The following is a 26,217-nucleotide window of genomic DNA, read 5'->3' on the forward strand; positions in this document are numbered from 1 at the left end:
TAACTACTGTCCCATCAGGTTATTCACTTCACAGGGTAAGAGAAAAGTACAAAAAAGTGTTACTTTCTGACCAGCTGCTCTTTCTGTGTACCAGAGAGTTGAGTTGTTATTCAAAAAAGTTCAAGCTCTTAGCTGTAGAAAAGTAGGTGATTGCTCTCTTCATTGCAGAAGTTTGTCTGGTTGGAGTAGTCACATTAGTGGTCTCTGTGATACTTGACTGCTGACTTTTTGGCTTTGTCTGCAATAGGAATTTGCCTTGGCACCTGCAGTCAGCAGTTTGTCATGGTCACAGCCTCTGTGTATCTGGCATTCCCTGAAATGGGAATAGCATCAGAGAGGTTTGCTCCTGTCTTGCAAACACCACAAAAACCAGCTTTGAGCACTCCTCTCTGCATCTGGTCTGTATGAGAGCATATTACAAGTTAGCAACTGATGAGAACAAGCTAATTTAGACAATAAAGAAAGTGTCTATCTCCATTTCACCTGTGGAAATAATTGTGTACATATAAAGATAAATATATATATAAGGTGTATTTTCAAGTAAAGCTTAGCACTGAAGTCCAGAGCCTTTACTGAAAGGCTTCCTCCTTGCCTAGGAAAGCTGCCCAGGTGTTGCAGGTGTGTTTTGAGCTGACTGTGAGGTCCCTGTTTTGCAGTCGCAGTCTGGCAGAGGCGTGCTCCGATGGGGATGTAAATGCTGTCCGCAAGCTGCTGGATGAGGGACGGAGCGTCAATGAACACACCGAAGAAGGGGAGAGTCTGCTGTGCTTGGCCTGCTCAGCAGGATACTATGAATTGGCACAAGTAAGTAACAAATGGAGTTAGAACTAAACATTTGTGAAGCATTGTCTGAGGGGCTTCTTGGGTAGGTAAACATTTTAGCTCTTCTGGTTATTATAATTTTTTATTATTTCAACAGAATATCAATGCATACAGCTCATCGTGGGTTTCTAGTTATTGTTTGGGTTTCTTTAATGGAAAATGCAGCCACAGATGTCTTTAGATCGAAGGGACTTGTCTGAGGAATGAATCCTGTGTTTTGTGATGTATCTACTTTTCTGGCATTGTTCTAGATGCAGTCCAGCTGTTCTGCTGAGCAAGAGTATCTAAAATATCAGTAAACCCAAATACTACAACTGGTTACCTTCTAAAAGCTCATGTCTCAGTCACACAATCCTTTTTCTAAATCAAATTTGTATCAACAGTGCATTAATTTCTGTTAATTTTGAGCTATATTGCTTCTGTATCTAAGGGCAGCTGCTTTGAAATGTTTTGGTGATAGTTCTCAGAAATGCCCAACTTCACATTCTGGTGCCAAAACACAGGACAGGGAGAGATCTTCTCACCTGTGGGTGCCCTCATCATTATTGTGGGTGACATTTTCTGTGCTGTCATTCTGGTCAATAAATTGCCCTGTGACTTTTGAAAGTGTCCATATTTCACTGAAACTTACCTATGAGCAAATGCAGAAACTCAGGATTTTCTGCAGCAGAGCCCAGTGCAGGCAGTAACTGTGCATGGTCCTGGGGGTGGCACTGGGCTGTGAGGGGATCTGGCAGCTGGCTGGGGAGCCAGTCTCACTAAAAACAAAAGGTTGGTGTTACAATTTGCTCACTGCAGTGAATTTCTCCCCCAGGTGCTTCTAGCCATGCACGCCAACGTTGAAGATCGAGGGAATAAAGGGGACATCACTCCCTTGATGGCAGCTGCCAGTGGAGGCTACGTGGACATCGTTAAACTCCTCCTTGTCCATTGTGCAGATGTCAATGCACAGTCCTCCACAGGTAACTGGGGAGCAGGAGCACAGTTAGGAAGGCTGGCACATAAGGCACACAGCTCTTCTGAACATCTGTGTTTTTGTCTAACACTTTAATTCACAAGAAAACGTGACAGGAACTGTTAGGAATAGACCAGATCTGCAGTGAATGTGTTTGGAGTCTGAACTGGCCATTATTAAATATGGGTTTTAATATAAATTCTAATGAAAAGCACCGTTCCTGCAAAAAACACTCTGGTGTTAGAGAACAAGAAAAATGAAGTTTCTCTTTTCTCATGGTATAATCCAAAATTACCCAGTAAGATGGCCATGGGACACATCCCATCAACACCAGTTATTTCTGTCTGTTCCTTTTTACTAAAGAGGAGTTAAAATTGAGTGCATTGAATGTTCTCTGTATTGCTGGTTCTTGACCACAGCTTAACTGACCTCACTGACAGCATTAACCTGCAGTTGGATTTTGTTTATTAAGATTGAATTTAAACTTTCTTTAAATTTTCAAACAAGTCATGTGTCCAAACTATGGAATATTCTTTTATCTTTCTGTTTAGCCATTTTAAGCTAAGTTACCTTAAAATTGACTGTAGCATTTAAAACATGAGCCATATGTGAGTGTCTGTCACTTACAGTATCAGAGTTTTAAATTATAAATTTATTCTCATCCAGCAGTAGAAGATTTTCAAGGAATTACAGGATACAACTTAGGCAAAAAAAAAAAGACAAAACAAAAAAATCACCCCCCAACTCTACAGTAACAATGACTCATTGATCTTTTTGTGCATGTTTATTTGATCTAACTTTGTGTGCTAAAGTAGAAAACATAACAGTCAAACTGAAAAAGTCCTGATTTGTAATACTGGCCTGGCATTAAAACTTTCATGTTACAGTCATTTGGGGTTTTATAACAAACCTGGAATGATGGGCTGGAGGAACATTGCTGTGAGGTGAAAGGCTGCTGCTGGTGATGTCCTTGGGTTTGTTGGAGCTGTTAACACTGATCTCCTTCCTGTGTTAGGAGTGGGTGATGGAAAGGGCTCTCATGCAACCTCTCCTCTGCAGGGAACACAGCTCTCACCTACGCCTGTGCCGGGGGCTTTGTGGACGTGGTGAAGGTGCTACTGAAAGCTGGTGCTAACATAGAAGACCACAATGAGAATGGACATACCCCCCTGATGGAAGCAGCCAGTGCAGGCCATGTGGAGGTTGCAAGAGTATTGCTGGAATATGGTGCAGGAATCAACACTCACTCCAACGAGTTCAAAGAAAGTGCACTTACACTCGCCTGCTATAAAGGTATTGTCTCTTGCCTTGTTTTATAGCTTTGTTTAAATTTTTTGCTTGGATTTATCTGACTAAAACTTTCAGCAATACTTTGAATGTCTTCCTAAGAGTTTTGTAAAACTGGATTTTGGTTTTAAGCTCAGTATCACTAAATGTTCCCTTGTGGTGTAGTGGTATTAATTCTGTGTTTGTGTCCAGATGTGGTGGACATGTTTGACATGTTGCAGATGAAAACTTGTAACTGGCTGTGTCCAAACTTGTGCCTTGACACACCACCATTCTCTCCTCCTACCCACTACCACATTCTCTATTTAATTCCCAGTTCCCTCACCAACTGTCTGTGAATACTGAAAACATCTCTGTTGGTTCTTCAGAAAATGAGAAGTTGGAATGTGTGTTTCTGTAATATCTGATGGGGAGACAATGCCTCCATTATTACTGGATTCTTTTCTTTCAGTGTAATTTGGGAGAATGCTATGAATTCTTAAGTGTGATGAACTTTTAGGGACTTTTGACATAATTTTTTTTGCTATTTAAAGCTTCTATGTAAAGTAACAGTGCAGTGGTAATCCACTGTGCTTCTATGGTTTGCTTTCCAACCATTGTTTTTCTACAAATAGAAAAGCAGGATGTGGATTATTGTCACACTATCTTTAGGCTTTGCCTCTGTGGTTAAGATTGAGGATACATACTATGCATAACCTATCTGAGGACTTGCATCTGCATTTGTCATGGATTTCCTACAGCATATGGTAGTTCCTTACAGGCAAATGCCAGTAATAGTTCCCCTGAATGTGTTGGAGGGTCATTCTGGTTTCTTTCGACTCAGAACCTAATTGAGTCATGGAATGTAAAACCTTGAATCACAGAGATGTCCTGTATTATCTTTCACAAGATGGTTAATTGTTTTCTTGTTGGTTTATGTAAGACTAAGTCTTCCCACAGAGAAGAAAGCTCATCAAGAGGCCAGAAGCTTAGAAGGGACAATTTCTAAAATGACAGAAACTGTAATAGAGTTTAAATCAAGTTTTGGTAAAGCTCAGTAGAAGCTTTTAACAATAATGTCAGATAATATGATATAATGTGAGTATCTTAGTTCTTAGAAATATGTGAGTGTTATTTAAAGCTTAAAGTTAAGTTCAGACCTACATGGACCCATACCTAAATGATAATCCCCTCAGTTGTATGCTGCCTTGGAACTCTCAAATGATCTGTCACTGTACAGTTCAGTAGGGAATAAACACAGTTTTGTAGCTTGAAGTCACAAGGAAAGGTTCTTGTATAAACTTGAATTAGACAGGTCTGTCTGCATCTCACAGCTGAGCAATATCTTTGGAAAAGGCTTTCTGAAGGCTGCTGACTCATTTGCATTGGTATTTTTTAAAGAGTACTTTAAAATGCCATGTTTGCCAATTGTAACTTGTGAAGATTCTAACAGCAAACTGTGAAAATCTGAATTATTTCATTAGGTGTATTGTCTGTACTATTAAAAGTTGATGATGTGGAATGCTCATTTATTTTATCTGTTTCATTTGAAGGCCATTTAGATATGGTTCGTTTTTTGCTTGAAGCTGGAGCTGATCAAGAGCACAAAACAGATGAGATGCACACGGCGCTGATGGAGGCCTGCATGGTAAATACCTTTGTTTGTGCTGCTCCCTCCTCAGGAGAGAGGAATGCAAGAGGTGATAAAACAGAGTGAGCCTTGGATAACAAGCTGTTTGGGGGCTGCAAGTGAATTTGTGTGTTCTTATTGTGAAAAAGTGCTTACTGCAGCTCCCACCAACTTTCTCAGTCTAACTGCTCACAAAGGGAAAGTACTCTAATTTTTGGGGGGATGATGTGTTGTTTTAAATGCTCCATCTGTGAAGTTTAGGGTGACTAATCTGCAGTGCAGTGATGTAGTACAAATCACTAGTTTGGGGTTTTGTTTTGGTTTTTTTTTAGTGTGTTTTTCACCTCTGTTTTTATAAATAAGGTCTCTCAGTGTGTCGTGGAATGAGCCTTCCAAAAGTGCACTGAGCTGGATGATTCATGCATTACAATTGTCTGTTCATCACTGCCGGAAGTGTTTTGCATGGAGAGATGACTTGCTCTCTTCTAGGTTTCTGTAAATGAGGTTGTGAGGTTTTTCTTTTGACCTACCATTTTATTTTGAAAAATAATGTAGTCCTTAGTTCTCTAGCAACTGTCCACATAATTTCAATGCAGCCATTGAGGAAAAACTTGCCTATCCAAGAGCATCATCTTAATAAATAGTGTGCTATTGTGTCAAAGCATATCTGTCACCATTTCTGTACAGACCTTGGATGACCTTTTCTCTCTTCTTCAATCTGGGAAACTTCTTTGAAGAAAGAACAGGGACCTCATTTCCATAGGAAGCACAGCAAAAAGAGGGAAACAGATTTTTCTCCCAGTAGCCTGTAATCCTTGGAAGATAGGCTGCAGTGTTCCTCCAGTGTGCTGAGAGCTGGAGGATCAAGTGTTCTTTCAGTGCAGTTGTGAGGTGATGCAAGAGACCAAGGTCAGGGTGTAACTGGGGAGCTGTGTCCAAGTCTTCCATAGTGAGCTGGTAATTGAATCCTTGAATAGCCTTCCCTGGAGGAGAGCCTGGTGCCAGTAAGAGATTCACAAGGACAGTGGGTGCATGCTGTCACCTAAAGGAGATTGCACCACAACTGCAGACTAAAGGTTAATCAGCCCCACTGTTCTGTTTAGGTTGGGGTTTTTTGTTTGCTTTTTCTTCGTTTCCTGGTGAAACAATCCAAGGGCTGGCTTAATTTGGAGGCTGTGAAACAGCTCACTTGAGGAAGAGAGTTGTGAGGTTTGCCTGTGTATTTTCAGCTCTTTGGTGTTTCAGTCTAGGTGTTCTGACATTACAGAGTGTGTATTGACATTTGAAAGCAGCAGAAAGGAAGATGAGCCTTTGAAGTCCCAACTCCATAACAAGAAATTTGTTTTTTGTTATTATTCAGCTGCACCCTTGCACAAGGGAGCTGTTCCACCAAATTGTTGTGACTGTTCCCAGTCTTCATCTCTTTCTATCTAAGGAATGCAGCAGGTACAGGTTGCTGAGATGTCTGGTCTCTGATCACCAATTCTTTTGTAAGTGCCTCAGAGTTTGTTTTGGTCAGGACAGTGCCACACTTGGGGTAATGCCTCTAATGAGGTGACTGTTGGCTTTTAGGTTTCTCAACCTCTGAGAACAACAGCCTGTGTTTAATGTGCACCCCTGATTGCTGTCCATCTCAGGTTACCTACAGCCTGCTTCATGTTAGCTTTAGCTTTCCCCTTTTGCTGATGTTGTGGCTCTCTACCAACTACACCTTTGGTCAAATATGGATTTTAGGTACTTGGTCTATTACAAATAACTGAGAGGTTTAACAGTACTTTCTTGAGAAGCTGACAGAAACATCTATGTGCTTTGATTGGTAAGGACTCAGATTGCTCTGGTAATCCTAATTCTCTTGTTCTATGGCTTCACCCCTGGGAATTTTTCAGTCACCTTTAAGAGTTTTTCCAAGTCTTCTCTCCTCCTGTTACCTGCCTTATTGTTACCCACTTCAGTTTCTCTTGCAGGTATCTTTCCCAAGATTTAGAAGTTGCCAATTGGGGCTTTTTTGGTTTTTTGTTTGTAGGAGTCATGAATCAACTACTACTACAAAGAATAAGAAAATCTCTTTTTCTTATGCTTGTTTTGAGGTTTAGTCATGGAGTGGGTTTATTACTAATGGCACTTGTTTGCTATCTCTAGTATGTTGTGTCCCAAAGATTGTACTGCAAATTAAGTCTTGTGCCATAATTCTTTTTTCCTCAAAAAATAGAAATACCAACTCTATATATAATAGAGTTGGTATTTCTATTTTTAAATACTCTATTTAAATAATAGAGTATATCTTTTTTAAATAATATATTTTTAAATACTCTATTTAAATAATAGAGTATATTTAACTCTATTTTCCTTATGCATTTAAACCTGACTTCGCTGTAGATGAAAACCTCAATGTTGGTTAGGTTGAAGTATCACCATTAAACCATGATAAATAAAAAAGCCCTGTCCTGTAGGATCATTTTCAGGCCTGGTGTGATAGTGGTTGCAACTACAGCATCCAGTGACTGCAGTTCTCAGTCCTGGTTGCCCTTTCTTGCAGGACGGGCACGTGGAGGTGGCGCGGCTGCTGTTGGACAGCGGTGCCCAGGTGAACATGCCCGCCGATTCCTTCGAGTCCCCGCTCACTCTGGCCGCTTGTGGCGGGCACGTGGAGCTGGCGGCGCTTCTGATCGAGCGAGGAGCCAACCTGGAGGAGGTTAATGATGAAGGTTACACGCCTCTGATGGAAGCTGCCCGGGAAGGCCACGAAGAGATGGTGGCCTTGCTGCTGGCACAAGGTGAGATCCCGTGGCCATGGAGCGCTCAGAAGGACACGGTGTGAGCCATGGCCAGCAGGTGTCCTGTGCACATTGCTCTGATACTGCTGTACCACAGAGCAGAGCTCAAACACCCAAAGTGCTGTGGGGGTGATGAGCATTCACCTCCCCAGCCAGTGTCAGTGATGGCTGTTTTGTTTCCCAGGGGCAAATATTAACGCACAGACAGAGGAAACGCAGGAAACAGCCCTGACCCTGGCCTGCTGTGGAGGCTTCTCTGAAGTTGCTGACTTCCTTATTAAGGCAGGAGCTGATATAGAGCTTGGTTGCTCAACACCTTTGATGGAAGCTGCTCAAGAGGGTCATCTTGAACTGGTGAAATACTTGCTGGCAGCAGGTATGTGTTCAGAGCAAGTGATGAAGCCCACAGATACTATGGACTTGATGTGTTTTGTATGATTTGGAGCATTCCTGGGCTTTTGATAGTGACAGTGTTGTAACAAGAAACAATATCCTCAGATAAGTTAGCAAGAAGGAAAAAGACTATGTTGCACCTAAGTGTTGCTTGATACTGGTAACAGAGGAAAGTGCCTCCTGGAGCAGGTGATCCTGTTCCATATCTAGAAAGCATCCACATTCATTAGAAACATTGTTTCCAGCTATCTGCATCTAGGACAGAATTTTAATACAGATAATGCTTGGTTTTGCTTGCTACTCCAGTTTTGACTAAGCCTGGTTATCTGCATTCAGTCTCCCTGAATAACCAGTTCTTTAGGAATGGTGTGCTGGGAAGTAGTGTGCAAGACAGATGCTGGAATGTGCTGAGTTTCTGTGATGAATGAGCTTCACTGCTACATTATACAGTAGTAAAAATTAAATCTTGCTGGAGTTTGGGGTAAAATGATGCTTCAATGTTCATCTTTCAGTTTATAAAGTTGGTAGAGTCTGAAGTGTTCTGCTTAAAATAATAAAGAAAAAGGAGCTGTATTTGGGATATCTTCCTTGTTGTGGAAGGTGATTTATTTGTATGCTCTAAGAATAAGCATAAAATTGGCTGGATTTGTAATTTTAGAAAGTGAAGCTCCCTGCTCATCGAGGGACAGTAACAACTGTGCCACTTGGTGCAGTGACACCAGCATGTGACACCTGTCACCAGCTCCCTTGGAACGCTCACTGCCTGCACTTCACTGCTGATAGTGTAGAAAGTTGATTAAGGAGCCTTGTTTTGGCATCAGGGAGTCTCTAATTATACCTCACACCTTAAAAATAAGAAAATGGCTAATCACATTGGCATTTCTTTTTTTAAGAATAATGTGTTACATATCAAGAGTCAAGTGTAGTTTTCAGAGAGCTGGTGTATATGAAGCTAGACAAATTATTTCAACAAAATGGTTTTAAAGGAAGTGATTTTAAAGAGCAGGAAAGAAGGGAGATTTGTGGAAAGTGCATGGGTTTGTTGTATTAATACTAGTTCAGTGATATGCATTTTGTCTGGTCTCCCTTGGCATACAGCTCTGAGTCAAATGGACAGTCTGCAAAACTGTCTGGATTCCCTTTTACTTGATGTAACAACAGAAATCCTTTTTGCTATAGAGGGACTGCAGGAATAAGAGAACATATAGATTTAACTGCTTAGATTGTCAGTCATGCTTTTTCCAAGCCTTGGCTTACCCCCTCTCCTTGGAGTATTTTCACTATGAGAGCAATTTTTGCCATGAGAGCAATGCTCTTGGACTGTGGAGGCTGTTGGTCAGTAGGATATAGCTGCTGTCAGAGATTTTTATGTTTATCTCGTGTGAAATACTTGATAAGGACACATCCAATATGAAAAAAATATTGTGTTTGTAGGAGCCAATGTTCATGCCACTACAGCAACAGGAGATACAGCTTTGACCTACGCCTGTGAAAATGGACACACAGATGTGGCAGATGTGTTGCTTCAGGCTGGTGCTGATCTGGTAAGGCTTCTGCTGCATCTGCTGGGCAAAGTGCTTTGGTTTCAAACTGTAAGGCCAAGCCTGTGTGCTTAGAGAACAGAGTGATGAGGTTAGGAATAGAGATTCATATATGGCTCTGTAAAGAGGCATGAAAGAAGCTTTTATTAGAGCCTGCATATTCTGTCTGGTCTACAAAATAACAGTTCTTATGGGTAGTCTGCTCTGAATTTAAAATGTTTAAGTAGTAGGAACTCCTGCTTCTGTATGTCAGTATTGGTCTCTGAACACTTTGAATCTCTTAACTTGTGCAAACTACTACACCAAACCCCAAACAAAGCAATGTCTTTTAAATTATCAGCATAATCTGATCTCTTTTCTTTCTTCTAACTCTTGGGTTTAGCACATTGCTTTCCCCATGTTTATGTTCTGTAATGTAAACTAAGTTGTTGGGAGACCCAAAACTGCCTCTTCACCAGCTACAGGGATAAAACATTTGACTTATAATTAGTTAAAACAATTGATACTTTACTCTTCCAAAGGTGTTTAGGAGCCTTATGTAAAACAAGGCTCAAGCTGGAAAAATTGTTATTTTGGTTGCCTAGGAGGATTACTCTCCTTTCCCCCCCCCCTCTATGTACTCACTGCTCTGTGTTTTATTTTGCTTGGAGGGTAGGTTGGGGTTTTCTTTGAATATTCTGAAATTTTTGTTCCTTCTAAAAAAACTAAGAAAGCCAGGAAAATTTCCCATTGAACCTGATAAATCAGCATTCTAATGAAGTTACTTAAATTTCAGTCATTAATGAAGTTTTTCGGGTTTTATTTAGAAATGTAAATAAACTAATGCTGTAATTTGGAATAATATTTACAGTTTTCTTTGAGACTTTACTTTTTTTTAAGGGCTTATTAGTTCTTCTGCAGTAATGTCAGTAATGTTCTGCTTAACTTATTCTTATCAGGGAGGAAAATCATATTTTTGGGGGGGGTTATGGGATTTTAGCAGGGATATTGGATGGGATGGTCTTGGAAAGTTCTGTTCAACCCAGATCATTCTGTGATTGTTTTATGAAAAGTGATTCTAGTCCCCACAGAGTTTTGTGTGAATTGGGGGTGACCATTACCACCATGTCTCAGCACAAACAGGTATTGTTCTGGTGACTGGAAACAGGAGCTGATGCTTCTCTGGGACTGATCCTCTGGCCTAGATATCAAATATGTCATTCAGTTCAGGAACCAGTGGAGATCTGGAGAGCTCTGTCACATTCATTGAGCAATGTGGCTTTATAAACACCAGGAGAATTTTAAAAAATGATGGCTGGGATGAACTTTCTTCAGTTAGTGGTTAATTTTTCCTTAAAGCTCTGCAATGACAAGTAGTGCTAGAAATGAGCAGTGTTAGAGTGCTCATCTGTCTGCTGGAGAACTGCTCAATCCTCTATGGATTTGTCTCAATTTGATGGATTTTTCTCCTTGTGACTAATTGTTCATGAAGTCTGGCATGTTAACAATTCTTCTGTGCTTTTCTGATGCCCTTCTTCAAAGGATCTTTTCCATGTCCTTACAGAGTTAGCCTGTCAAAATCTGTAGCAAAACTAGCTGGCAGGCCTGCACCTTTTCTTGTTAATGTATGCATTTTGAAATCAGCTTGCTTTTGCCAAATGTATGAGTGACTGAATCTGAGGCACATCTGAAGCCTTCAGCCTGTGATCCCATCTGTGCCATAGTTACATTCTAGTTCCCCCATCCCCTCCAGGAGCAGGGACTTCCAGGCTCTCAGCTTGAGCTGCTACCACTGGATCAAATGTAATTTTACTTGTTTGCAACTTCTATGGGGACAGAACAGCTAGTTTAGATTTTGTGATCTATGTGAGTAAAGGTTTGGAGATTGGAACTCTGAAATACAGATTGATAAAAGCATTTGTTGGAAGCAGAAATATGGTTTAGTAACTTCAGGAAAAAATATCCAGCATTTCAGTAAAACATCTATTTACCAGTGTGGCAAGGATTGTCTAATGTCAAAGGTGAAAGGATAATTTTTCCTAGAAGATTTTTTTTTCTTTCCTATTTCATTGTGTCTTTCCCAGCAGTTACCTTCATCTCAAGGATTGTGTAAGGTAAGATGTGGGAGGTACATAAATGTTCCCACAGGAACCAGGTTTAGGGACTGTAAATCTCACAATGAGCATTGGTGATATTTAATGAGAGGTGATATCCTGCTTTTAAGCTGCTTACCTTTTAATAACTAAAAGGACCATTCTGAATGCCTGTTCCCTCTTGATGTAGAATCACACCTGGATTAAAGGAGATTCTGGGGTCCCTTTTGAAGGCAGCTCTGCTCTTTTTTGGACAGTGAGATCATCTCAGCTTTTCTCAGCTGGAAAATACAGAAAAGAGTTTTAAATTGGGATTTTTTAACCCAATTTAACCTGGACCCCCTTGCAGCTGTGCTACATAAGAGCTGGTCTAGTGATGGAATTTACCTTTCTCCTACAAGATTTATGGGAGCTTTTATGCAGAAATGAAGAGATGGAAGAGAACCCATGAGGACAGCTCATCCCTGTATTTTCTCATTTTACACTGTCAGGGTCTCCCCAAACCTCTTCAGTACTTGTTAAGATTCCACATTTTGCTTTGCTTGGAAGACTAAAACTGACTGCCTGGTATCTACATAATTCTAATTGTAAAAAAAAAACCCAGCATGCCAGACTACCTCTTAATTCTTCTCCTATGACACAATGCTTTTGCAGACATCTTTCTGTCATGGCAGGGATCATTGTTTTGCCTTCAGGTGATAGCATCCCTCACACTACTGTGGCTCCTCAATTAAAAACTCCCTTTCCTTGATGTGTGTGACAGACTGTGGGTTTATGCATTGAGTATGAGACACCATTTAAACATCTACAAAAGCAGCCAGTCTTCTGGAATTTGAATTCACAACTCTGGAGGTTGCTGTGTTGCTGTTACAGTGAGGAATCTGAGGTGCTGTTATGTTTTTCCCTACTGGTTTTTGAACCATCAGGGGAAGGTCAGGGATTTCTGGCTTTTTTAGACTTGGCCCTTAGTCTTTTGTAGATAAAGCATGGTAGGACAAGTGAAGCTCATTTTTGTAGTCAACACTTTCTGCCTATTGCACTCTCTGGATGGTGCAAAGTACAATGAAATTCTTTGTTTTGCCAGTAGTGAACAAAAATCCATCTTGTCTGTAACAAAGATGCTGTGTCTGACCTTTGTGCTCTCTTTGTGGATCTGAATGGCTCATGGTAGGAGTGTGAACTCATGAGAGCTTCATTGCTTGCTTGGTCTTACCATTGTTCTTGCCTGCCTCATGCCAACAAACCAGTTTTCAGCTGGTGCATCTCATCCAGTTTAAGTTCATGTTCCAGGTCTTCATGACCAGGAACCTTTGTTTGTAGGGCAAGAACCATGAGTTCTTCTTTCTCCTTCTGCAGGACAAGCAGGGGGACTTTAAGAAGATAATTTTGGAGGGCATAGAGCTGGGCAGGCATCAGGGGAGGTTGGCCTTTGGTGTTTGTAAGCTGCAGCCTCAGGATGCATGCTAAGGATAAGGCATCAGTCTCTTCAAAGATTTAGAGACTCCCTGTGCAGACTAGATGGGGCTTGTTCTTGTTCTGTATTTTCACTCCTATTGGGTCTTCTAAAACTGCTTTTAAAAAACAATATCCCAACCTTCCCAAATGCAGCAGGTTATCTCATTGATAGGTTATCTCTTAAATCTCCTCTAGGTTCTTCCATTTCACTTTAAACTAGAGGCCTAGTTGAGTTTTCAGGAAGGTTATTTGGGACAAGTAGGTTGGTGACTGCTGGAATGAGTTCAGTTTTGAAAATCAGCAGTGTAGGGACTGTAGCTTTTTGCAACAAAATCTTTCTCTAAATCATTTTGTTCAGAATAATATTTAGATTTCTGTTAAATATTCACTGTTGTCATGGATGAGGAAGACTTGTTAAAGAACTGAAAAGTTGGAGCTTTACTTTGAAAATACAGATTTTCTTATTGAACATTTAAATAACATGTGACATTGAGAAAAAAGTCAAAAAAATATCCTAGTGATCAATATAACCATGAATATTTGTGAACCAAGAAGAATTGTATGTGGGGAAAGCCCCTATGTAGCTGATCTTGGAATTGCCTAAGCCACAGAACTCAAAAGGAAGAACTAAAAAAAACCAATCATTGTCATAAGATGCTCCTGATGACTCTGCTCTGCTCTTGGAAGTATTGATTTGTCTAGAAAGGAAATAATTCTTGCTGACTGGAATCTCATCTCCTTGAGTCCCAGTGGAAAAGGTGCAGACAGTGTAAACTCCTGCCTGATTTGGGTAACACTCTCACTCTCCCCTCCCTTCCTATCTGTTATGCAAAGCCACAGAAAATTCTCCTCAGGTGTTCTTTCTATCCCAGCAGAATTAGCAGGAGGACACATTACCCAGGGGTTTAGAGAATGGCTTTCCAGATGTGGCAGAGGTGTTCTCCTTTCTTAATCTTCCTGTTTGTACTAATTCCCACATTCCTCAGGGCTGCAGCAGTGACAAGAGGGGTTGCTGTGATGAGCCCTACAGTGCAGAGGGGCAAGGGGATTGTGTTTGGAGACAATTTACTGGGTTTAGATATTACAAAATAAACATCGGTGTGCACTTCATATAAATTAAAGAAAAAAACACATTGTAAAGGTAAATGAGGATGCTTTGGGACAACTTTCATTTTCCCTGTCCTGATTTTGATTATCTAATGCAGCTGAAAAAGAGATAGATCTAGAGATATATCCATAGATAGAATCTTTGAAATTTATGATTATCTAGGTAAAAAAGGATGTGAGGAGACAAAGGCACTGCACTGTCTCAGCCTCTTATTTTGGCTTGTCCTAGATGTCTTCCCTTAAAGCTTGAGTTGATGCTGTTTGATAGCCATTATTAGGGCTATAGAGAGTGCTGAAGTCAGAATGAATTTAATCTTAAAATAAAACATGCGTTTCTGTCTTCCAATGTGAAAAATACCATCAGAATGCCAGAAGTTTTGAAGATCTACAGCAGGTGGGCACCCAAATGGTTTGGTTTGGCTGGACTGATGGTGTGCTTGGTGCTGCAAGGATTGGAAGTGTGTAGTAGCTGAGGATCAAGTTCTGCCTGCTTGAGGAAGTGACAGTTGGTTAAACTGGGCAGGATCCCTGCATTGCATTTCAATGAGGAAGCCTCCTGGCGTCCGTGTTTGAGACTTCCAACAGTGAAGTCTGTTAGGAAGGCAGAATGTTGCAAATAATTATTCCTAACTGCCAGTTATCTGCTACATCTCAGTGCAATACAGGATGCTTTTCACTACCTTGAACATAGCTAAGGTGACCTAAAATAAATTTTGCATTTTGCCATCTTTGCATCAGTAAAAATTTCGAATTGGGTGTGAGATGGTTCAGCAGCAGTGTCCAGGTCCTGCTCAGAGCAGAGTGGTGGTCAGGAGTTCTTTGCACCCACAGCTGCTTTGGGAGTGATGTGCTGGTGGAACCAGGGGTTTGCTGTGCTTCAGGCACACAGCAGCTTCTGGCTTTTTAGGATCTCTTGGCAGTGGCTGAGGAAGGAAAAACTATGCCAAATACCAGAGTAAGCATCAGGACTTAAGGGCACACCATTAATTCTTAGAATCATAGGGCCACATGTTAACATAATTACCTTTACATGTCCTGGAAATGTTTCTGCCATGCAGACAGTCCAGAAGCAGGTATTTATTGACATCTAAGCAGTCATTGCCCTGCGAGGAGTATCCAGTAATTTTTTTTTTTTTAATTACTTCATAGTAAGTCTGTAAGGTTTGCTGTGCCTGTGTGTGCTTGTGTGTTTTACTCCTGAGTGAGCAAAGAAATCAGAGCTCTAATGTGGGATTGAGCCATGTGTTAAAGCAGTGGTGGGCAGTAACACAGAGTGAAGGGTGAGGAGCAGAGCAGGAGCAGGAGAGGGGCAATGGAACCTCTTAGAGTGAAGGATGGCCTTGGACTGGGGGCCAGTCTCCAACAGAAGATCCAGTCAAGAAGTTTCTTCTTCAAGTGTACGAACAGAAAACTAACTTAACATGCAGTTTGCAACTAGAGCAAGCCATATGTCAAAGGACATATGCAGAGTTTTCAGGAATACAGAAACTATGAAGGAAGGAATTGTGTTGTTCTGTCACATCTCTTCTTGTCAGGTTGTATTTGTAAGTAGCCATGTCACCCACTGTCAGTACTAAATGTTAACTTTCACTATCAGGTATATATGCAATTAAAGTAAAGAGAGAATTTAGAGCTTGGATTCACAGATATCTGATTAAAAACCACACATTCCTATTATTGATCAGACTGAATGTTATTTAAATAGGATAATATTGAATATAGAGAGCACATACAAACACTCCCAGGAAGATTATGTTCTCTCCCCTTGTTCTTTGGGAGGGTTGATATCATTGCTCAGCATTCTTTGTGGTATTGATCATGTCTACATAGCAGGCACATTGTCTAGTTCTGTAGCTGCTCTAATACAGTTGCATTCAACCACATCTTTGCAGTATTCAGACTTTTTAAATTAGAAAATAGTTCTTGATGCTCATTCCCTTTTTGTTGGTTTGTATCATCCTCTTCTCAGCTTTCTGCTTTATTCTCCAATCCTCTTAGAGTCTTCTTGTGAGCTGCAGTGATTTGTCTCATTTTTATTTCTGATCCTCTTCAGTATGTGTTATAAATGTTGTGTGCACTCAGGGCATTATTGCAGTTTTGAGGTCTGGCAGCACATGGCAGCTCTCTGAACTGTGGCACTGCAGTTTGTGATTATTGATGTTGGGTGACATTTGTGTAAAATCTTCCACCCTTTCTGAGCAGGAAGCAAGGTCTTCCTCTTCTCATGTATGTTACACATTTGAGCACTAAAATAAAAAGGGGGTTGTAAGTATGGAAGCTTTGTGGTGTGATAGCAGTATGGATGTGGTCCTAATCCTTGTTATCAGTGTGATTTAGGATTTGAGGTAACATGAAAATTGACACCAGCCAGTTTACATTTATTACAGGCTGCTTGTGAGAGAGATCTTCTACTCAGATGGGTAATTCTGGTCCCATCACAAGACACTTCAGAAGCTGAAACAAGGGTACAATTTTTTCCCATTTATACATCTTTTATTTCTTCTCTAGGAGCACGAATCTGAAGGTGGGAGAACCCCACTGATGAAGGCTGCACGAGCTGGTCACTTGTGCACCGTGCAATTCCTTATTAGCAAAGGTAAATGCTAGTTTACATAACTAATTAAAAACTTTAAATGCCACTTTATAATGCCACATGTTTGTGATCCATATTTAAAATTATTCTGGTTATATGTATGTGAGCATTTGTCAACTCCCTAAGGGTTTTTTGAATTTCATGTAGTTCATGATAGAATGAATTACAAAATATTTTGCTAGTTACTCTTCTTACTCTGTTATATAGATTAGAGTTGAAGTACAGCAGATATTTTCAGTTTCATAAAGAAAGGACTTCCTCCTTCAGAAAAGCACATCAAGTACTGTCTGAAACAGTAGCAACTGCACCACATAGTGATGCTGCTCAGAGAGAACATTTGGAATTGTGCTTCTTACACCATGTGTTCCCTCACTTAACACTTACAAGCCCACTGTTGCTGTTGCAACTGCCTTGTCTTTACAAGGTGAGGAGGAGGATGTGTGGAAGCCAATCAGTTAGTCAAAATCCCTTGTGCTCTTTCCCTAGAAGTGTGTAGGAAGTAATTGGATTACAAGAGTAAAGTTCGTCTCTGTTCCACAGAATACTGTACTTGTTGATACTTTCTTTTAGAAAGAATTTCTTTGTCTTTAATTCTAACTCTTCTCTTACTAGGTGCCAATGTGAACAGGGCTACAGCCAACAATGATCACACAGTGGTGTCCCTGGCCTGTGCTGGAGGTCACCTGGCCGTGGTTGAGCTTCTCCTGGCTCACGGGGCAGATCCTACTCATCGGCTCAAGGTATTCACTGGCAGCTCTCCCTGAAAGAGCCACCTGGCTGATTTATCAAGTAGTAAATTTAAGTCATAGAATTATTATATGGGGATGCTACACTGGGGAGCAAAACTCATCTTCTGGCTTTTTGTTTCCAAAATCTCACTTCAGGATGGCTCAACAATGCTCATTGAAGCTGCCAAGGGAGGACACACAAATGTTGTTTCTTACCTGCTGGATTACCCAAACAATGTTCTGTCAGTTCCTGCAGCAGACTTGTCCCAGCTCACACCTCCATCTCAGGATCAGTCTCAGGTAAGGCACAAGGAGTCTTTTTTAAACAGCACCATCAGTGTTGGGAAGAAACACTTCATAATAATTAATTTCAAAATGAATGTAGACAGTGGAAGAAATTTTAAAAACCCTGCTCACATGAGAATCATAGAGAGTGAGAGAATTGGTTGGTGCTACTTGCAGAGACCTGAAGAACACATAAACTTTGTTCCCTTTTCTGCTCCTGGACAGGATAGTCCCAAACCCAGGATTTCAAAAGGATGTTGTTTCTTTCCTGCATTTGCTCAGTATTTTGGTTGAAGAGTTCTAAAGCCTTGTGGTAGTACCCCTCACATGGTATTAATGATTCTATTTGTTGCATAAAAGAAAATATATTGTGTAAATTCAGAATTCTGCAGTCTGAAGAGGCAGCTCCAGGGGAGTTAGCTGATTAAAAGCCTAAAGGAATCAACAGTTTTCCAGCCAACACAGCCTGGGATCCTGCACAGAGTAGCACAGTTAACTTTGACATGCTGTCCCCAGTACAAAAACAAGGTCAGGCCATACTAAGAAGTATAGAATGCACAGTTTGGGAAGAGTGAGCAGGAGTATGCTGTAGCTCTGAGCCTGTATATTAACACTTGAAGAGCTGCTCTGGCAGGAGTTTGTAGCTGAGTGTGTCTGTGCCTTTGTTTGAAGGTTCCCCGTGTCCCGGTGCATACGCTCGCCATGGTTGTACCTCCCCAGGAGCCTGACAGGACCCCTCAAGAGAACTCCCCACCTCTCTTGGGAGTGGTGAAAGGTCAGTATGTAGCCACTCAGAGAATATATGTGGTTTGGAAATTGATAGACTGGGGATCATTTTATTAGGGCTTATGCATAGTGTAGTCCATTCCATCAGTTCTTGAACACCTCTAATGAAGTATAACTTAAACCTGTTTTATGCAGTTCATAGTTTTTTCCTTATTTTCTTGCATTCTACAGTATAGCAACACTGGTTGTTCTAACCTTATTGTGCTTATTCTAATTTATTAGAATTATACTTATTCAATTTTTTGTGGAAGAAAATGCTTGTGCTAACTGCCCTAGTGCAGACAGATAAAAAAGCCAATGTGCTCCAGGTGTGGTGTTCACTTTTGAATATTGTACATTGGTCTTCTAGAATAGTTTCAGCTATTATCCATGAACTTGATTCACCAACTCTTTTCTGTTCCATCAGTAGCAATGCAAACATGTTGGCACCATAAATACCAGTGCAGATCTACTTACAGGAGAGTTTTTGTTGTGTTAGTAATAGTTCTCTTGTGAGTAATCCTAACATCAGAGTTTTTGCTTTGAACGTGGTCAAACTGATTGGTTAAAACTCCTTGTAGTTATTAAATTGCAATTAGGGAGTTTGTTTCCAGCTGTGGATTCTGTAACGAAATCTTCATATCTGCTAAATCAGCTCAGAAAGAGAAGCAGATTCTCAAGTGCAAAGTAACAAACAGCAGCTCCTTAATGATCTACAGTTTTGGATGGGGATCTTAATATTACAGTGTCCAAAGCTCTGTTAGCTAAATCTGCTGAAATCCTTTGTTTGAGGAAGCACCCAGCAATTCCAGAGTAAACAAACAAACAGAAACCCCTTGGGGGCACAAATAAAGAGAGAAAAACATTATGTACCTGCTGGTGTCTGAACGTGCAGCTGTGCCCCTCTCCATGCATTTGCCATGTGTGTGACCTCTCAGATGCACTTGGTGTCTCATTTCCTAGGATGTGCAACACTTGGTATTTTGGATTTCAGAAAAACGAATACCAAACAAATGAAAAGAATATACAACTTCTGGTTCAAATCACCCACCAAAAACCTGTATACCAGCATGTGTGCCCTTCCAGTTCAATGCCTGTTAGCACTGTGGAATGGGAGTGTTCTGGGAGCACATTTTGTGGTGCATGGGAATCAGTAAGGGATTAGTTAATGCTGAGTCAGAAGACTTAACTTAAAAGCTGAAAGTTTCGTTTTATTTAATCCAATTATGAAAAGCAAATAGTTGACTGTAGTTTAGAAACTGCTCTCATTACAAACACCTTATTGCCAAAGTCAGCACATCCCTAGGTGTGTTTTTTACAGTACTGTGATGCTGGGGCTGGCACAGGGAGATCTCATTGTTCACAGGGGTTCAGGACATGCTTCATGCATGTCAGCAAAACTCATCGGTGCTGTGTTGTAGGAGATGCAGCAATCCCAAACGTGTCATCAGGCTGATGAAGCATTCCAAAAACTGCAAAGCTCTTGTGTCTCTCAGATCTTCAGGGGGGAAATGGTATTTTTGTGCTAAACACTGTGTGCTCATGGCAGTGCAGAGTCAGTGTGCTGTGCTGAACTGCCATTTGTGATTTGTTACACACACATGGCTTTAATTCACCAGACCTTCATCACTGAACTTCTTGGGAGGGGAGGGGCAAAAGAGGGGGTGAGTTGAGGTGTTTGTTATTTCCAAGGTGGCAGAGCAGTCAAGTTCTTGCATAACAAAATGGTTTATCTGGGGGCAGAACAATTACTTGCCTTCAATCAGAAGTAGCCCCTGAGTTTTTGTATAAACTGAGAACTACTGGGAGGCAGGAGAGCAGTACCTTGCCTCCTTAACCTTAGCACTGTAAGATTTTTTTATGGACCTGTGTGAGTTTTGCAAGAAATGCAATAGTGTCACTTTGTTTTCTGAAGAGTTCTTGACAAGTCAGATGTAAAAATTGAGCACATTTATGTGTTCCACAATTCAGATATGACATGAGATTTTCAAGAGAAATTTATGGTCTAATTTTGAATTTTATTATTATTCTTCAGTAAAGCATGAAGGCACATGGAAACATTACCATTTGAATAATTACTTTGGCAAAGGATTTTATATCAGTGTTTAGCAACTGAAAAGAGAAACATTTCATAGGCAGCAGTGGATCTGGAGAGGCTTAGATAAAGGTGACACACCAAGATGATAACTTGAAAGAAGAAAAATCAGGTGAAAAAAGGAGCAGAATTAGTTATGGGATTGACCAGACCTCAGCTCCTACTTGCTTAGGAGGGATTGTTCTCAGTGCACTCCATTTAGCACATGTCTGTTTTGTCCATGTAAAAGAAATCCCAGTTCAGCTCCTTCTGCTTCCCTGGGGAGAGGCAGGAGATCCCTTCCTTGGTGGATTCTGCCCTTGCTGAAGAGGGGCAGGATTGCTCAGCAGCAGCTGTGGTGCAGCAGCACAGCACCAGGAGCTTTTTGGGTACAAAAGCCAAGTGTGCTGTGTCCACAGGCCCAGGGGTGTGTCCAGTGCAGGGCTCTGCACCTGCTTCCCTGGGAGAGGGGCTGGAGCCCAGCCCAGGGAACATCCAAGGGAATGCTGCTGGATTTCTTCAGGAAACCAGCTGTTGATAATCCCCTCTACTTTGTGAATGGATCCTGCAGAGCCCTGTGCATTGTGCAGGGCTGGGACACAGAGCATGCTCTAGATATCATCAAACAGGCTGGGACAGCAAGGGGTGCTCAGGGAGCCTGTGGAAAGCAGCAGGGTTGTTTTCTTAGTCAAAATATTTTTACTAACATCAGCTGTTTATAAATGTGTCAAAGTTCAAAGCAGTTTTGGAGAAGGAAGTATCAGGTTTTCAGTAATTTTTTCTCTAGATTTGTTTTACTTCATTCTTTGAAATTGTGCTTATAAATAAACTAATTGGCCTTAAGTGAGCACTTAAAACCTGTCAACATGCTGTCAGTTGGCATTTCTAGTGTCATTTTTAAGTGGGCAGTAGCTTGCAGTGGTTCTCATTGGGGGTGCAGGCTTTTTTTAGAATTACACATGCCCAAATAGACTTATTCAGGTGAAAGCTGCCCACATTTGCCTTTGATCCCTGTGAAGGAGACCAGAGTTCCCCTAAGGCTGAGTGGTACTTTTGGAATCTCTATGCTTCCTCAGCTAGATATTCAATATATGGTATTTGCTGGATCCCCATGCTAAATCTAAAAATCATATAGTGTGGAGAAGGGGAAGAAAAACAAACTCTATGTAACTTCAATAGATACAAATTAAATTATTATTTATTTTTTAATCTCATATCTGACTTCTATAATACTGAGTTATATATCTCAGCAGAGATCTCATGCATTGTGTGATTTAATAAAAATAGAGGCCAGGTTAACAGTAAAACTAGAAAGTTATATGACTTTCATGGAGGTGAAAACATTAATAAGGCAAATTGATATTCCTGCTTTTCCAGCTTTTACGTTCTGATTTTTACCAGATTTTTCTACTGCACAGTCCCAGCTGTCTGTTCATTGTTTAATGTGCTTCAACATCATCTGATCAATTCTTGCCATTTCCTCCTGGAAACTTCCTGCCTGGGTCAGCAGCTAGCCCAGGTATCTGGGATGAGTTCCCAAGGGAGATTTCACCATCCATGCCTCCTGACTTCTGAACTTTACTAATTCTTTCTTTGTAGACTGAAATCCTTTTTTCTGCCAATCCTCAGCAGTGCAGGCAGGTGATTTGACACCCAGACAGGTGTAGGTCCCCAGGAGCACAAATGTGTAACAATCTTTTCACAGTGGTTTGTGAAATTCTGCTCCTTTGAAGCTTCAGTCACCTGCTTGCCACCAACTAATTCAATTACATCTTAGCAATTTTCCAGTTACATACCATCAACCCACCAGAGGAAACTTGGGAAGAAGACTCAAGATTAGAGAGTAACTCAAATTTTTGAATGGCTGAAAATTGAGTTCAGCTTGGCTTGGTTTCACTGTGCAGCCATTGCCTGTTGGATAGCATTGCACCCATTCCCTGCAATTTTCCATAGAAACAGCTGCAGGAGGGATAAAGACTGGCAAAATTACTCCATGGTTCCAGGAGGGATATTGTGAACATACTCAAACTCATCATTCAGCCTTCTACCAATTAACATCTTCTTTATAAAGAAGAATTCAGTATGTATGAAAAACCATGTAGCAGATGAATTTTCTTGGGAAATGCAGGCTTTTTATTTTTCCAAATTAGTAAGATTATGTAATATTGTACTTTGCATTTGTGTGTGTGTGGAGCAACTGATGGTTTCTCCAAGTCCTTAAAGATGAGTTTCTTTTTGATAGAAATAATAGTTAAACTCAGAATTTTCATGAAAATTCAATATTGAGTTCATTTTATTCATGTTGATGAGGCTGGTGGGTTTTAATTGCAGGCTACAAATTGAACTCTCAACTTCTGAGTGAAATCAAATTTACAAAAAGAAACCTCAAGTGCAAGAAAAACAGACAAGCAATTCTGTTACAGAGCACACAAATGACATGGTGATTCATACAGATTTATATTACAGGGTCTCCAGCAGAGAAGATGAATTTGAGTGTACAAATGTGTATCACACAACTGAATTTTTTCTTACTGTCATTTTTTTATGCTGGAAAAAAATCTTTTTAACTTTTATGTTTGGATTTCGATCTGCTTTTTTTTTTTATTTGGTAATGACAATAGAAATTAAGGAGCTGTTAACAAATTTTGTCTAATAAAATTAGAATTTCGAGAATAAGAATTTTGTCTAATAAAATATAAAGTCTAATACAACTGAAAGGCATATAAATTAGTTCTTTCCTGGGAGAACTGACATCCTGTGGATTATAAATCACAGCTAGAAGAGCAACTTCCTTGAGAATCACAACCACTCACGAGGAAATACAGTGTCAGACTTGTTTGTTGGCAGCAACTGTGTAAATACTGAATGTGTTCTAAGCAAATTCAGATTAGAAGAGTTCAGTTGCTTGAGAAAGCCACCTGAGGACTACAGAACTGAAGGGTATTTTTGCAGGTTCTTGCTCACAGTGTTTAGGGACTTTAATGTTATTTGCAGCCAGAAGCATTCAAACCTGGTCATGGTGTCCTCTCTGTTCAGGGGACCAGGAATGATGCCTGCAAGAGGCTCTTGGGTGAGGGGGCTGCTGCAGCTCAGCTCTGTGGGAGATGATCTTAATTGTATGGGAGAACTACAGGAAATTGCCATAGGAAACAGCTGCCATTTCCTGGGGAGAAGTGGGGATCAGAGGAGTGGATGGGAAGCTGTGTTTGGCAGAGTAGGTCTTACCCTGAGTCCTAAATGGTGGTCACAAACCTGGCTGAAGATCTCTGCAGGAATTGTGGTGAAGGCTGTGTTGGACAGGGTAGGAACCAGAACCTGTGGGAATATGGAAATGCAAATAAAAGAGCAATTTGTGATATTGTTCACAAAATAATTGAGGAATCAGTCTCTCCTTTACTCTGTGGCTTTCCTAGCGTGCCCAGAACCACTCTGGGCTTGCTGATCAATTTTTTTCCTGTAACCATGGTACTGGATGGCAGGTGGTATCTGTGTAGCAACATCTGGGTTTCAGTCATCTTCAGTATAAATAACTTCCTTTCATATTAAACAAGTCTTCTAAAAGTGATGGAAATAGTGGCTTTAGAGGCCAGATTGACAGCTTAATGTTGCTAGGTGTAATTTTGGTAGTAGGTTGATTGTGTAGATGACTGATGCTGCCCCTAAAAGATATATGTACAAAATACATTTTTTTAAAGGTTGACATGATTATGATCTGGCCTGTGATTGAATTCTTAAGTCTTACTGAATTTATGTATTTCAGAAGTGTTCATAATTATGTACTAAAATGGACACAGTATTTTTCAGGATTTTGTAATATAGAGGAGATTTGGATAAACCAGGAAATGCTACTTTTTAGTACATCCAATATTTGCATATTCCAAGCTACCAACAGTGTAGCTTCTCCACCTCTGCTTTGACCTGACTCTTGTGGTGAGCATGTCAGGTTTAGCAGATCTTTCTTCCTACCCCTCATCCTCTTCCAATAGTTCCAGTTACAGCTTACAAATGTTTTCTGGCATGGAAAGGGTGATCTGGAACCTGAAAAGTGGCCCTGCTATCTAATTAGCAGCTGATTAATGTAAATTTCTAGACCTTTTCTGGAACTTGAGAGCCCAGCTGGTCTCCTAACACCAGTCCTCAGAAACGGTCCCACCTTTGTGTGATGATTCCTGGTTGGAGCTGCTGTGTGAGCCCAGCCCTGGCTGCCCAGCCCAGCTCTCCAGGTGGGGTTTGTGCTTCTGCTCTTTCCTTCCTCTTGTGCTCCTAGAAAAGCTTTCCCATGACAGGTTTGTTTTCTCCCCAGCTCAGACTTGATTGAGAGGGACAACATTGATACTTCATTATTTGGGAGGTTCTTTGAACTGCAGCTTTTCTTTCCTGGAGTGATAGGAGGTGTCCAGAGCTGCTGGGCTGTGGGAATGCCTTGTGTGAGGATGGGAATGATAAACACAGGACCCTTAGGGGTGACAGTGAGCAGAGCAGGACAGAGGGTTCCCACCTCAGCTGAAGGCAGGGTTCATTTGCACCTTAGTTACTATAGCAATGCAGCACAGCTTCCTTTCAAAACAAGGATATAGACAGGCCTTGCAGAGATTTCTGATGAGTGCAAATGTATTTCTCAAGAGTGGTCTCACAAACCTGTTAATTACACTTGTTAAAATTAAAGGATAACCCTGAGTGCATGGCAAAGCCAAAGAGGCCACGGATTAGAGCAGGCTGGAGCTAAAGAGTCACCAGCCAGCCCAGAGCCAGGGATTGCTGAACTTCCACCAAATTCCTTATTGTCTGCTGAGAAATTGGCTGGGGACTCGGTCCTGGTTCAGAGACAAAGTACCAGTGGTGGGGAGAGGTGTTCAGCTGGACCTGCTGAGCTGCACAGAGTATGGAGCTGCACAAGGAGCATCCTGAAGGGTGCCCCAGGGGCTGTGGGATACTGGGCTGTTCCCTGGGATTAGCAAGATTCTTGTTATTTTTCATGTAATTAGATATGGTTTGCTCTCCCAGGAGTCTGCTGAAGGTGTGCAGTACAGAGTTGGTCCAATTCTATTTTCATATTTGTTCTTTCTCTTTATAAGAGAAAAATCTCACGTTTGTTTGGTTTATAGTTAGTTTCTCCAAAAAAGATTAATTTCAAAATTGAGGTGTATGTGACTCTTGTTTTGACAGCAATGCAAAGTGAAGTTATTTGTGAATTAGTGTATTGGTGAAGGATGGCCCAGAGAGAAATAAATCTGTGTTTCAAGAAACTTAATCCTTCCAGGGTTGGTGACTGATCCATAGCTTAGTTCTTGCATCCAGACTTTCACTTAGCTGTGTAATGTTTAGGTAACTTTATTAAACCATGGCTCAAACTGTACATCATTTTAGTTCCCCTTTTAATGATTAATTATGTGAGTCTGCATTGTAAAACTTCAAGTCTTCTTTCCTTTTTTTTTTTTTTTGAAGGCTCTATATATCAGTGTTTGGGTAAAGCAAATGAGTATTTGTGCAGAAAATTATTTAATCAGAGTAAAACCTTTCACATTTGTAATTGAAGTTCTGACACTGATGTAATAATTAAAATTTCAGCATTTAATAGATTCCTTTCAGTAAGATGTGACTAGAGTTTCCCAGATGTGGCTTTTGGGAAAGCAGCCATCGGTTGCTTGAGGGCAGTCAGTAATTGGGGCAGGGCTGCCCAGGTTTGGTGGGCCTTGGTGAAGGTGATTTTTAAAGTCTTTATAATGAACAGAATTGTTCATTTGTTAATGGAAGGGG

The 26,217-nt window shown here is 40.8% G+C and overlaps 1 protein-coding gene across 7 annotated transcripts in view; it reads left to right on the top strand.

Moving 5' to 3' along the window:
- ANKHD1 (ankyrin repeat and KH domain containing 1) overlaps positions 1-26,217 on the top strand; it is a 100,467-nt gene that overhangs the window by 36,919 nt on the left and 37,331 nt on the right. For all 7 annotated transcript variants that reach the window (XM_054643135.2, XM_077186518.1, XM_077186520.1 and 4 more), the window contains exons 4-14: positions 657-804; positions 1,637-1,784; positions 2,837-3,070; positions 4,597-4,691; positions 7,210-7,447; positions 7,632-7,823; positions 9,275-9,384; positions 16,524-16,611; positions 17,221-17,348; positions 17,493-17,636; positions 18,294-18,396. In XM_054643135.2, the coding sequence (XP_054499110.2) occupies positions 657-804; positions 1,637-1,784; positions 2,837-3,070; positions 4,597-4,691; positions 7,210-7,447; positions 7,632-7,823; positions 9,275-9,384; positions 16,524-16,611; positions 17,221-17,348; positions 17,493-17,636; positions 18,294-18,396 (1,628 nt within the window). The remainder of the gene's footprint in view (positions 1-656; positions 805-1,636; positions 1,785-2,836; positions 3,071-4,596; positions 4,692-7,209; positions 7,448-7,631; positions 7,824-9,274; positions 9,385-16,523; positions 16,612-17,220; positions 17,349-17,492; positions 17,637-18,293; positions 18,397-26,217) is intronic.

This window comes from Agelaius phoeniceus, chromosome 15, assembly GCF_051311805.1.
Source record: "Agelaius phoeniceus isolate bAgePho1 chromosome 15, bAgePho1.hap1, whole genome shotgun sequence".
NCBI classification, from domain to species: domain Eukaryota; kingdom Metazoa; phylum Chordata; class Aves; order Passeriformes; family Icteridae; genus Agelaius; species Agelaius phoeniceus.